A 15,018-nucleotide genomic window follows, 5' to 3' on the forward strand; every position below is an offset into this window, starting at 1 on the left:
ACGGTTCCACCCAGTGGCGTACGCAGGGGAGAGGGTATTGAGCCATGTATTTATTATTAGTCTAAAATAACATTGTTATTTTATTTGAGAATGCTATCCAAAGTATATTAAAGACCGTACTCTACTTTGTTAAATTACCGAAACTTTAAAAAAAAAACAAGAGGCAAAGCCTAATGCTCAATGCCCCCCCCCCCCCCTCTGTGTACGCCACTGGTTCCACTTATTATGTTTCTCGATATAAGAAGAATTGCAAATTTTCAATGCGCTATTACATTCATTTTGATTACACAAAGTAAAATTTTGATGCTATAATATTCTATCTTTTTTCTATAATATACTATTTTCAACCGTGACAGAAAATTAAAGGCTTTGTAGTTAATAAACAGTCTGAAAAGTCAAAAAATTTATACAATTTTTCTACGTATTTTGTCTGGTGATTTGGAGTTTATGCTCTTTGCAATACGGTACTTTGCTGTTTTAAAGCCTACAACATAGCCAGTCAAATGTGACACAAAATATGGCTTACACTTGTCATCAATTACAGTATTGTATACGTAGCACAAGAAATAAGGTTATAAAGTAATATCGACGCAAACTAGGCTGTTGTTAAATACTGCTTTTCCACGTGTTGCATTATCACGGTCGTTTCTTTATAAGCAGCAGTTACAGTATATGTAATTATATGTCAACGTTTAAGCGCAGCACAGTAAAAGACGATCCTAAGCTAAATTTATCACAAATCTAACCTGAGGTTGTTAGTAGCCTATGTTTTAGTAATTAAAAACTGAAAAGCTAATACGTGTTGGACGGTGGGCATTTGGTAATGATAGAGAATAATAATTGCACATTTAGTCCAATGCTCATGCAAGCTACAATAATAAGCTAATACATGCTTCCCATTGGTTGTCAGCAGAGGGAATACAAGCCGTGGTGGGATTCGGCCGGTTCGTATCGGTTTCCAAAAACCGGTTCCTAAACATAAAAAAGTTCCCAGAACCCGCTCCTGGCCAACTTTTTTGAGCGGATCTAATAGAATCACCGCACGCAGGGCTGCCAGGTGTCGCCAATTTTAGTCAAAGCAAACCAGTTGCTAACTAGATTGGATCTTACCACTGAATGCAAATCAATTACATATTGTAAAGAAGTTGGAGTATTCCATTGCGAAGTTTCAATCAGCGTAATGTTAGTTTGTTGATAGCAGCAGGGGGCAAACGGAGGCTAACTTGCGGGTTTTCCAACCCGTTCCGCTAGAATGAGCCTAGCACATATGAATAGCAGAACAAGGCTCTTGTTGCATTCAAGCTTTCACTTTCAGCCTTTTTTCCTATCAAAGATATTTCTTTCTTTTTCAGGAACTACGTTGTCAGGAATTTCTATTAAAATATCAGGAGGATTAAGTGATCCTTCGTCGTCTTCTAAGGAGAGAGATATAGTGTTGATGTGCCACTCTGCGATCGAATTGCTTCTGATGTTTGGGTTTGTAAATCTCCTGCAAATAAATCAGCGTTAAAGATTAAAATCTTTAATTTTTTTGTTTGTTAAAATTAATTTTTATTTGTTGTTATATTTTTGAAGTACACACATAAGATTCATCAAAACTTTAAAATCTGAATAATTAAAATTTTACATTAAAAAACAAAGTTAAAAGTAATTTGTTTGATGACACCTATTTGTGTTTGCGTTTGTTCAGCGACGTTTGAAATATAAAACTTTGCACGAGAGAAGCAGAAGAATTGCATATTTTAAGCTAGTGAGCCGATAAAATCTTTCAACAAGTTATTTATGAGACTGGTGCATAAATATAACACAGCAGTCTTTGTTGCCTGTTGAGTCAGTTTTAAACTAAAAAAAATTAATCGCGCAAGTTGTTTATTTTTGCTTCTGTTTCGCCCCTGCTGGGTTACAAGCAACAGCGATACACGTATGTCGGAATGTCAGTAACATTTTTCTAAGTTTGTGTTGAAGCAAAGTGTTTTTAATTGTAGGCGATAATATCTTTGGCATCGCTACCGTAGTGTAGAAACCTGAAACCTATACAAAATTCAAGTTTGGCTGAGATTCTATTTCTTTTTACTTCAAATAGGCTTAGTAAGCTGCTAGAAAGCTGCAAGAATTTAATTTATAAGAACTAATAACATTTTTCCTACTAAACCATTTGTTTAATGACAGTTTAACATAACTTAGAGATAAAAAAGCTCAACTACTTTTTTAAGCGACGAGTCATAGGCTTTTCTCAAAAGCATAGCGTGCGATTGATGGCTTATTGCTTAATTGGTAACTATATTACTGACATTAAAAATAACTTTCCTTGTTATTCGACTTTCCTGTTAATATTTAAGTGTTATGTTGTCTCAGTTGTGTAGGGTAATCGGCTAAACCGAATATTATCTTTCTTGTTTTTGCAGCTAAAATCTGAGTTTATTTTCGCCTGGATATAGCGAGGTTTAAAAAATATGAAATGCGTTTTGTGGAAAACATCTTCAAATGGAAATTTTGTACACAAAAACTCAGGAGACCTAAACCACTAATTAGACTGAATTTCACATTAACTTTTTTGTTGTATCCAGGTTTAGGCCTGGTGGTTAAAAGTTAGATTAAGTGAACGGCAAGGCAAGGAAGCCATTCTTTGTGTCCACCTTCAGGAAAGCCTTTACGTGTCCTGCCAAAGACACAGCCACGTGCTTTTCATCGTGTTGAACCGGTGCGCTTTCCAGTGTCATACTAGGGCTCTCACCACTCGCCTAGACAGCCAATATTTTGCATTGACTAAAGTAAAAGAACTTGAGTTTTAAATATCATTTCAAATAACATTCTTGCTGCGCGAAGCTCTCACCTTTTTGCTTCTTCTCTTTCCATATTGATTCGTTTGTTTGCAGATCGGTAAAATATAATAAAAAAGAGACTGATGAAAATAGAATATCCCATAAAAACATAGCAGGGCGTGGTCATGTCTCGGATCTTTATAGGCTTATCCCAAATTCCAGAAGCAGTAATTTCCTGCTCCGCGCGGCATCTGTAAAATAATCAAAGGGACGCTGTAAGATATTTTACTTTTTCTATAATTTGTTTTTAATCAACTCGACAATCAACATGTCTGACCTAAAGAACATTAGCAGAAACTCTGAAAAGTATTTAAATATATGTTATTTTATTTTGTATATCTTATATTTACTGAATATATATTTGAACATTTTTATTCATTTAAGTCATCTTTCAATGTAAATTTTGTCGCAAATAAAACAAGTTTATTATTTGTAATATTTTAACGCGGTACCCCATTCAAATTTGTTTATTTTCAAAATAACAAACTTTAAACCACATTCTTTTATAAAAAAAACATTTGTAATTTAAAAAAAAGATCTATGTTAAAATGTATAAACAATTTACGAAGGAATTTGAAATGCATGGGTTTGATTATTATCTTTGTGCATCGGTTTGATTGCGCTATAATTGCTTGATAAATATCATAAGAAAAAAAAAATTAGTTTACGGAAAAATCATTTTTCGCCCAAAGGAACTTTTTTTGTCAAAAATTACCTGGTGATGTTTGAAAATTCCGGTGCAACAGGAGTAGCTACTTGTTGCAGCACCAAGACCAGCAGCATCCCCTGTAGCTGACCACTGAGAAACAAAAGTCCGGTGCTCGTGGCAGATTCGACGGGGTAAGTTGTTTCAACAACTAACTCGTTGCCGAGAGGCAGCAGCGGCATAGCGAAGAAACCAATTAGAGCACAAGCCAGAGCGACAACCACTTTTTGATTCTGTTTGTTCTGTGGATTATCAAATATAAAGACAATTAATATCTCGTTGATATGTCAAAAATTAAGTAACGTTATTGTAAATTCCAGTGCAATACATGCCATTATAAGGTCAATACATAGTCATAAGAAACTTGTCATGTCATAACAACGTCAACGTCAAACGTCAAACAAACGTCAAACAAACGTCGTAACAACGTCAAACTTGTCAATTTCAATTGAATGAAACGTTTGATGTAACCACCTCAAGTAACAAGTTACAATTAAATGCTTTGATTCCTTATAAAAACCTACCCCTCATTTAAAGACAATTACGTAATGCTGTGCGAGAAAAGCCTTCATTCTGCTGATACAAGTTATTTTATATCTTTTCTTACAAAATCTTTACCGTTTACAGTAAACACAAAGTTATTTTATTTTCTTAATGGAAAAAATAAAAAAATTAGAACTACAAAAACTGAAAACAAACGAAAAATTACCTGAAAAAAAGTGAACAAACTAACTGAGAAGATACAAAAGGCGTAAGCGACTTTCGCTACGACAACAAAACGTTTAGTTTTGTCAGCGATGGTTCCTGCAATTAAAGCTCCAATCACTCCCGCAATGACCAGACAAGAACCACATACAACACCGGCAAAGAAATCTGTGTAACCCCATGGGCAAAGTATTTGTTCTAGAAAAACTGTGAAGGCGGTATATATCCCAATTCCACCTCCAATACTAATCAGGAGGACCCAATATTGCCTGCAAAAAATTAAAAAAATATTGTAATCATTTTATAGTAATATTTAAATTTTAATAAAACCGATCAAGCCATATTCAACTGTGAATTAGTTGGTAGAGCTTTGCTGTCGTGATAGGGAGAAATATCACTGCACTTACTATTGCCAAATCATGTAAATTCTCGCGTAATTAGCAATCGTGTATTGTATTTTTTTATTTTGAAACTTCTTTGCAAATAAGCCTGAACGGGAAATCATCTTCAAAGTTTGGCTCAAGATGTTTCATAATTACAACCAAAAATGGGGAGTTAGAATTGTAAAGACTCTTTCCGTGTTTCGAGTAAGGTTCAATTGATTTCCTTGGCAGGTAAAATAATATTCGTGGTTTTAAATTTAGAGTTTCTTTTTTGACGTTTTCCTTTTATGTATTGAGAGAGCTTTAATCACGAAAAATTTAAACAACATTCAAAATTCGTGTTGATCATTAATCAAGCGATACACGAAAATATTGATAACAGCCAAATATTGATGAGCTAATGAGCCCAAACTCAGTGAAATTACTATTGATAGCCTACTAACAAAATAAATTTAAACTACCCAAAATTGCAGGTTATATAAGTTTAAAATATGCAATGATGAGATAGAATTTCCTAAAAAAATTTGATTGAAATACATTTCAACACCGTCAATGTATGTAAATACAATGTAAAATATGTAAATAAAATATGTTATGAAAGTAACTTACCCATTCGTAACGAGTTGTTTAATTCCTATCCAAAAAGGTTCATTCTTTTTCTCTGCACTCAGAGACGGGGGGAGAGGTGGTGTGCTTGAGCGAACACCAAATGTTACAAGAATTACTCCGAGAACTGCATGATCAAATGAAAAAAGATGATTCTGCTTCTTTTTAATTTTTTACACCATTAATTATACCAAAATTATTTGCATAATTGGAGATATTGTACCAATCTATATTATATGGAGTTGCAATTCATATGAAAAGTAACATATTTTAAAAATTAATAAACTCAAGCTTTTTCTCATAAAAACAAAATACCTCAGAAATTATTTACAAATTATCATTGTATGAATAGCACAAGTCATAAAATTGCAACTAAAAATCGGCATCATCTTCTATATATTAAAATACGTAAGTAACACTATCTCAACTATAAACTAGAGGTTAATTTACCTGCTGGAAGAGCATATATGATCAGCATCATCATTAGGTCATCAGGTTTTCTTACAAGAAGGGGAGACAGGATATTGGCCGCCATAATTCCTAGGGGATTACTGGAAGTAACTATTGTGTTTGCTATTGCCCGTTGATTGTCTGGGAACCAAGTGGCGGCAACTTTGGTCGGAGCAAACATAAGAAAAGGTTGAGATATTGCCGAGAAAATGTGACCTAGAAAAAAAAACATAACCTTTGAACTTTGAGATTTCAGCTGTTATTTGAAAATTCTAAGCTATCTGGATGATGGTTTAAACAACTCAGTGGTCACTGCCATGTGCAGAGAATTCATTACGTATTAAAATATTTTAACCAAACAAACAGCCCATTTGTTTTTTTGTTTTTTTTTTATTGTCAGTTGGATATTTTTTTTTTTTTTCAGTTGGAGGAATGTATGAAACTTTAGCAATTGCTTTTTTCATAAGTTTCTTTAGAGATTTATGAGAATGTTGATTGCGGCTATGTTGTTGAGCATGCGATTTCAAAAATTTACGAAACCCTGTTTGTTAAATCTCGCAATTCTCGGATTAGTAGGCGATTGTATGCTGAATGTGTCTCATATCTATTAAAATTTTTGATTTAAACTATCCTTTTGTGCTTTTACCCTGTTTTATTACTTTATTTATCGTTTCCGTAGGCTACTGTTTAGCGCTGTGCGTACTGTGCGATGGGATGGCGCAGCGGGTAAGGCGCTCGCTTTCCAATTATGCAATCATCCTGGTTCAACTCCCGGCTGAAGCTGGTTGTTGAAAAACACCGCTCACCTCTACCCAGGGTGTAATAAATTGGGTGAGCATAGTTGCTGAAGTAAAGGCGGCCGAGAAAAAGGAACTGGCCACACTACTCTCGTTAGTGCCTACGGCTTAGTATAATGAAAACCTTATCTTTTCATCCCCCGATCCTTGGATCAAGTATGGGACTCACTTTTACTGTTTAGCAAACAAATTTCTCTACCAAGAAGATATGATCATCTTAACAGTTTTACTACCATAATATCTTTTGGAATACATTTTAGCTTGACGACAAATGCATTGTTACAGATTTAAAAACCTTTACAATATGACCTTGTGAAAATTTGCGTGGTTTATTTGAGTAGGATGTTAACATTTTTGCCGAATTTAAAATTAAAAAAACTTTATCTTCTAATTTCGAGCATATTTTCTTTGAAGAAATTATTTATTTCCCACTCCTAAATTATAAACTTGTACTTTGTACTCTCTAATCTGCAATCTGCGTAGCCTACACGGGTATATTTTAAATTTTTTACCACACGCATGAAATGGTTGTGTAGGTGGCATGTCAATGCAAAAAAACAGCCAATTATAAAATAATTGAAGCAATTGAATTACAGATATAAGGTCAAGATAAACTTTAAAGTTTGAAACGGCAAATTGCATTTTTTGTTTCGAAATTATTTTTGTATTTGAGCGACCAGTGAGCAATAAATGAAAAACTACAACCGGATATAGCAAGCCGACTTTTCAATGCCGTGTAAACCAGAAACTACGTTCACTGCAATTTTTGTAGTTTCAAAGTTGACCAGATAGAGTGGCGAACCACTGTCTAGCAACCCAGAAAGGTTAAGAAAAATGTGAATACTATAATATAAACGACGACCTTTTAGAGTACATGCGTAAAAGTGAGACAAAGTCCAATTTGAAATTCTTCTGTTGCATTTTTCCAATTTGAAATTCTTATGTTGCATATCGCGCGATTTCGGGTATTGAACCCTCTTCAGTACAACTTTTATCAACAGCATAGTACAGTAAAATTTACAGCAGTTCACTTTAAAAAATGACTAAAAATGTTATGTGGTTGCCAGAAAGGTTACTCTACCTGATGACTTGGTGTGACGTTTCTTTATTTCAAAAAATTATCTATGGATGGAAACCTGTTTCTAGCAACCAACCAACAAATGGTATTTATCGTTTAACTAAACATTGGTAAATTTGAACGTTTAGCGCAAGAGTTGTCAGAAAAAACAAGGAGTTTGACTTTAATTGATTCGAATTGTTTTTACCGAATTAAGTGAAAAACAAAACAAGAAAAATCTGTGATCTCTTGACCTGAGCAAACGATGCTGCAAAATTTCCTGAGAATTAAATTATGCAACATTTCCGAGAATTAAAATTATCTTAATTTCCAAGACCTTATGAGTCTGTAACATAAATGAGTAGGACATTTGTTTACGAAAGCAAAGTTCAAAATGTTGCATAATAATCTTTGCGCCCACTGCTTCAACGGTGGTGTTATGTAAGTGCTTCGGTTTACAAAACAAGGTCTCACAATGTTTATCTAAAAAAAACTCACCTGTAAAAACTAAACCTAGTTTTCCAGGATTTGAAATGGCGGCGATCGTGCTCACTGCGCGCAAGACGCATCCAATGCAGTGAATCCAAGATGCAAAAAGAAGAGAGTAGCGAAGACCAATCTTGTCCATGACCCATGTTGCTATGAAACCAAAAGGAATACCAACGACCATGTAAACGATGGCGAACCAATTGATGACCTCAATCTGAAAATTAAACGTTCAACTGATAAGCAAATACGTTTTGACTTTTAAATCTTTGGTTTAAATACTTTCTGTTAAATATAAAACTGATGGCAAAAACTGCTAAAATGTTAGAAAACACTTCTATTTTTGGATTTTATTTGAGTCAAAATTTTCAGGTGCAAAATTAGTTTAGAATGCATGATATAGGCCTACGTTTAAAATCTGCAGTATTGATAAGAGGGTCGAAGGGCTAGTTTTAGACCCATCAAGCCCTACATATGTTTTCAAGACCCAGACTTATTGTGTTAGGCTAGGGTTATAATAACAATGTTGACTTTTTCCGATGCATTTATTTCAAAAGGGGGATCTGGATGTACTCTTTATACCAGCCACGATTTTTTTTCTCAATGGCCTGGCCTAAAGTTACAGAGTTCAAAACAATTATTCCACACATCACAGGACGACATGTCTCAGAAGAACACAATTTCTGGTATGACGTCAAGCCTACAGATCAATCAAAATACAATTCGTGTTTGAGACAATTTAATGTATTTTGATACGAGGATTATTCTTTTGACACAAAGCATCGACTTGGCCAATAGCATTGTTTGTGGTGAGGTCAATTGGACAAAATTAAAAGTACGGATTAAGCAATCGTGTACATGCCGGTGAAACATGCCGAATCGGTGGATGGTAATCCAAACAGAAAACTGACTTTGTTACATAATTAATTGCAGATTTTTAATTAATTTCTTTGTCTGCAAAACTAACCGTGGGTACAAAAATACTATGTTACATAGTTTCACCTGAAAAAAAACCCTAAAGTGCATGTATTTTGAAACTGCATGTGCACATCACGCAGTTAAATGAATATATGCGCATTATCCCTTAAGTAAATCAATCAAGTCACCAACAATCCAACATGTCAACGCATTGCTTGTAATTATAAAACGAAAATGTAGAAAAGTTTGAAGTGATTGATCAATTTGATAATGATTGAAATGCTTCTTCTTCGTCGTATGAGCTTTCTTTCGGACTATGATGCTTGATATGTCTTTAATAAACTTACATAAATTTTTTGTTTGAAAATGATTGATTGCAAATCACTGCTTCAGTATTTTCATGCATCACTCTGTTGCCGGGAGATAGCGAAATAAAGTGTTCTTTCAGAAGAAAGCAATAAAACAATAGAACATTTGTTTTGGATAATAACATTTTATGACTTATCCCTTTAACCTTACTGACGAAGTAACGTTAATGAGTTATTCGGCCTTGCCATATGGCTACCACATTTCTGCAGCGGCATTCGTAAAATGCACATTCTTCATTTGGAGTAATAAAGATTTCCATCTGGGGATATGTTTATTTGGTGGTTTAGGCCAAACGTTTGCTTGATTTTTGAATAACCTTAGTTAATGCTTTACATTTTAGCTGCAATGAGTTGAGTAAAGACAGACACCACTCGGGTATTTAGTTATTTTTGGCCCACAGGATTAACAACCATGAAACATGGCAATTAATTTATAAGCTGTTTAACTTGTGCAAAGTATTTGCCTGTAGCTCGATACGTAACAACAATGTCTCGCATGTTATTCAATATGCTTTAATCTAAAACTTAAGACGACAATATTAATTCTTCATTGAATTTGTAATTTTCCATAGACTTTTTCATTATTTGCCACGCCTTCCTATATTTCCTATCCGAGGGCATAAACAATCGGATATATTTTATAACATAACTACATTTGCCATACTTTCTGCTCATGTAATCTCTTTGCTTTGATATTCAATAAAACCGCTATCCGATTAAAAAAAGATACTTTTTAATAAACTGGAGAAAACTTAAAACTGATAAGAAACGTTTAAATCAAATTTAACAAGCTTATAGAATGCAAACCAAATTCCCAAAAAACTGTTGAAGAGAACTTCATTGAAAAACAAAAATAATATTCCACACAAATAATTATTTGTGTGGAATAAAATTTTCATTTTTGAAATTATTGTATGTATTCAATGTTGATGTTTATAAAAAAAAACTCAAGTCTTCATACTGTTTCAAAAATGCGGTTTAAAGACTTTATCAAGAACTAACTTATTGATTAATGCAATGAGTAGTATTAGTATGCTCATAAAAGTTTTAATTGAAATCAAAATGTGAATACAATTGACAGTATTTAGTTAATATATTGTTTTGTGTTCACCTTATTATTACAGTTCATTGATAGGCCTAATGATTTTGCATTTTCTTACTTCACTTTGATAGAACGTTGCACTTGTGTAAGCAACTGGTCCAAAGGCAATGCGGGACATCGAGTTTGAAAACACGAGTAGAGATAAAACAGCAACAATAAGCCAACGTCTTTTGTACGTCCGTATTTCCGTCTCCTCACAAGATCCTTCCATTGTTTCACATTTTTCCAAACTCAGGTTCGTTTGTCCGCTAATTACGGATAACGTTCCGTCGTCAAGAGAAGTATTCGTGGTACTTGATTCTATATTTTTTGAAGTCATTTTGCCTTTAAAGCACAAGCTAAAAGAAATTGTCTAATTCTATCTACAATGAAAATATTTGTTATTACATAAATCGACCTCATCTTTAAATTACATCTTCCTAAATAATCTTTTAATAATATTTTACTCTCCAGAAAGCTCGTCTTGTCCTCATTATAAAACTTAGCCTATGCTAGACTGCAACATAAGCGATTGGCAGTTATTAAGTATGTTGGATATAAACTGTTAATTAGCGTACTTTCTTTCCGATTTGACCCGTTCAGATAATCACAAACTCCAAAAGCTTTTTACTTTATTTCGTTGTTTCTGTGTTAATATTATTTTAAAATTTTATGCCCAGCAACAAACATCTTGTGCAGAGATATATTAAAGCTTCAGAGAATACGAGAAAATGTATTTTTAGCTTTGCTTGCCTTACACTCTTCAACAACTCTCCGATGAAACACAGTGGGGTACGCGCGCTGTGTTGCTGCTGTGCCTCTGAATGCTGCAGCTTTCTCGCTTTATGACGCAAATCGATTCTCGCTTTTTTCGTTCACGCACCCTTTCTCAAGCATAAATGATGCATCGTCATAACTTGCAAGATTTTGTTGTTTTTATGCAAGAACCAAAACTAATCAACAATCAAAAAATTGAAAAACACATTTCACAAAAAAGTTTAAAAATAAACTTCTATGCCATTCTTATGTAACAAATTATTATAATTAAATAGAATTGCTGTTACCGTCATTTTGTAACTAGAAATTACTCTTTAAAAAATTACTGGTCTTTGTGATAGCCTGAAATAATTTCTTTATTAAATTGCTACAAAGTGATTTATCAAGTTTAGCCTTCAAACTGAATAGCTTGGTATTTTAATACGTTTGTTTTTGAAATATTTCCAATTCACTAATGTTTCAATGAATTGCAAATCATGACATTCGCTTCAAGCTTATGTGGATTAAAAAAATTGTATACTGCAAAATTAAAAAATACAGTTTTTAAGGACTTTCCTTTTTAATAACCTTCAGGACCAGCATAAGCAAAAGGGCCAAGCACACCATAAAAATTGATCAAGTTATTTTTTTGCTGTTAATATCGATTTAACATGTTAAAAACTAACAATGTTCTCTTTGTCTTGCAGCACATAGCCGTAGCCCAGAGCATTATACACTCGTTTGATGTGTCATTGGACTTATAACTCATTAGAATGAATAACTACAGCATGGGTTTGCACTTTGCTGATAGATGTGTGTACGCAAGGTTTTGTTTTACAATTCGCTTCGATGTGAAATCAGCAGACAGTAAAATAATCACATTTGAGTTGTTTATAATTACACTTGTATATCAACAACATGTTTAGATTTTAAGTTCTTCAACACTGTACATTAACGTGGTCCAACAATGACGTAATGTAATTTCTATAATTGCACCAATTTATCTTAATTATTTATTTCAAAAAAGTGTCATATTTCAATAATGATCATTCATTTTATCGAAAGAAAACACGATAGTATTTATTTCATTGCAATCCTTGCGGTAGGGATGCCGGAGTATCAAACATTTTAGATTATTGGATAGAAAGAATGAATCAAAATTTTATTAAATATATTTTGTAAAATCATCATAAAATAAAAAGATTGTAAAGTCATTTTGCTTTTACCATATGAGGAGACGCTTGATCTTGTTTTGTTTTATGCTTTCACCGTTGAAAGTTTTTAAAATTTTAACTTTCCATGAAGTTCTTTTTGGGAATTATTAAGTGTAATATAAGTAAAACAAATCACACGATCAACACTCCCAGTAAACTGCACAAGCAAGCAACGCCTGTTTTGTTGGTTGAGGAATTGATTTCAAAAAAACAAAAAAAACTTATAACTTAAATCAGTTCAATCATGTTGATTTGCCTTATCAAGTTGGTTATTATTGATTTCAATATGAAACCATCCTTCAGTTAAGCTTAAGTCACCCAACCTCAAATACTTCAAATACGGTATTTCATATAAAAATGATTAAGCTAAAACATACACACCTTGTGTGGTATCACTATTTGAATGACACGAACGTCGAACACTTTCATTAAAAACAGTCGAAGTTTATCTACAATAGACACTTCATTGATTACAGTATAAATCGATTTTATTTTCACTCATTTCCACTCTTAAATTTCAGGATGGAGAAGAGGGACCATTTGATGACTAGATCTATAATAGGTCTTAGTTGAGCATGACGCAAAGATTTTATGTCTCAAAGTACTTTTTGTCTAATTCTTTTTAGACATTCGTTGCTAATAACAGCGCGCACCTGAGAGTCAGTCGAAAAGTATTTCAAGTCATAAAATCTTTGTATCATATTCAATTCAAGCAAAATTCACTTGCATCGGATTTTTTGTTCATATTTTCAAGGTTTTTTAAGTAAGCGTAACTTGACACAAATGAAAAAAAAACTTTTTTTTGAGAGAAATTATTCTTTTTATATAATATAAGTGATTTTAGTTTACTCAGTTTATACCAACGATAGGAGGATATGGGTTAACTAAGATCCTGGGTGGTGCCTTCATGTCCGTTGAACTGGGACCAGTGCTGGGTTTCCTCAACAGTTAAGCACATACTCAAGTCCGTGGTAAGATGTAAATATATAGAACTACTTGCGTGTGCAAAATTTAAGAAGTAATAATGTTTTCAACAGACTGAAAATCAAATTTTTTTCTAGACAATGTTGGAAAACCATTAAGCAACAGTCATGAAGTGTATTAGGCTATTTGAAAAAACTACCAATAAAATTACACCAGGAATCGAACAGCAAACTCTTTTGATGGGCGCCATACTGTAGCTCACATATTCCATTAGGCCTACATTCACCGGCATGTCCTCATTAGAGATGAGTTCAAATTTTTAATATTTACTTTTCCGTACATGATATTTTGAACAGTTTTCGAACCAATCAAAAGATAAAGAGGCCAAAATGTGGAGTAGACACTGAACTCAGCATGTTTAACAAAAGTTTCGAAAACTAGATTGTTGCTATCTTCAATGTTATTGAATGAAATCAGTTTTAGACTGTTTTCAAATCAAAGATGAAAATAGTTTGGTTTTCGAAACATACGTTAAACATGAGTTTAGTATCTACATTTCGGCTCTTTATATTTTGATTAGATTGACCAGGCATTCCAACCATTTAGCTCCTATGTTTTCAAACCTTTTCAAAAACATGTTCACAATGCCACAGCCCACAGGTTACACAATTTTGTTTTACAAATTTATGACAAAGTGAATTTTTTATTCTGACTTAATGTAAACGCAGATTTTCTTCGACCAGTTTCCTAGACGAGATTTACAAAACTGCTCTGCACCAGAAAAGTCCGTTACATTTTATCGCACTGAAAAAAATGAAGAATTTGTTATACGATTCTATCTTTATATCCCGCTTATAAGTTCCTAGAATTACCAGAGATTTATCTCGTCAAGACCAACTAATTTTAGCATCAGGCCTAGGCTATATTGCACAACCTTTCTCAATTTACAACGACCTATTTCTGGAGCTATTTGATATCACATGAAGCTTGTACGATATAAGGCCGCTGCTGTTTGCTGCCAATAGAGATTTTATCAAGCGCACACCCCGAGAGCCGAACCAGCGCCGCGCTGCAAATTGCTTGGCCGGCGCGTTTTGGAACTGCTCTCCGTTCAGCGACACCTAGTGAATGGAATGATTCCCCGGCAACAACACTTGAACAATAAGCCGAAAATTCACTCTGTCAATCTCGGTGACCTGGCCTGCGTCAGTGATTTAAAGCCTCTACCAGTTTGCGAAACTGCCAGGATTAACCAATCAAGGCTTTGTCAGTCCGAGGATAAACATTCAAAACCAAACCAAATCTTGAATTTTATTAAATAATCAGAAAATCAACCAAGATTAGAAAGGTTTATCAACCGTTTGCATAGATGAGTGGTGCGAGCCCTAGTGCGACGTTCCAAGGGGTACTGGTTCGACACTTATGGCGGACACAAAGATTGGCTTCATTGCCTTCCTGTTCACTTGATATAAATCTGAAACAACCAGGCGTAAAATTTACGACAAAAACCGAGTAGAGTTTATTGTTATGCAGCTTGAAATGAAATTAATGTCAGTGAAGGATATCCCAAAAGATTTGAGAAGATTTAAAAATCGCCCCAACAGTTTTGATGATCATCTGAGGAAAATGTATTTACGTAATACTATTTGTGCCAATGCGAAAGATTGAAATGACAAACTATTTAAGAAAAATATATCAAAATTTTCCTCAAACACTGTAAATGTTAGTATTTTGATTATTATGAA

At 33.7% G+C, this 15,018-nt stretch overlaps 1 protein-coding gene across 1 annotated transcript; it reads right to left on the reverse strand.

Annotated features, from left to right (window-relative positions):
• Positions 1-1,311: 1,311 nt before the first annotated feature.
• Positions 1,312-10,719, reverse strand: LOC145782327 (solute carrier family 49 member A3-like). The gene is made up of 8 exons (XM_082594118.1): positions 10,459-10,719; positions 8,025-8,229; positions 5,673-5,888; positions 5,226-5,349; positions 4,238-4,502; positions 3,538-3,770; positions 2,834-3,013; positions 1,312-1,489 (listed from the first exon to the last, which is right to left on the reverse strand). Exons 1-8 carry the CDS (start codon positions 10,717-10,719, stop codon positions 1,312-1,314), a joined length of 1,662 nt encoding a protein of 553 aa, XP_082450244.1.
• Between the last annotated feature and the right edge of the window lie 4,299 nt (positions 10,720-15,018).

This window comes from Aplidium turbinatum, chromosome 13 (assembly GCF_918807975.1).
Source record: "Aplidium turbinatum chromosome 13, kaAplTurb1.1, whole genome shotgun sequence".
In the NCBI taxonomy this organism is placed as follows: domain Eukaryota; kingdom Metazoa; phylum Chordata; class Ascidiacea; order Aplousobranchia; family Polyclinidae; genus Aplidium; species Aplidium turbinatum.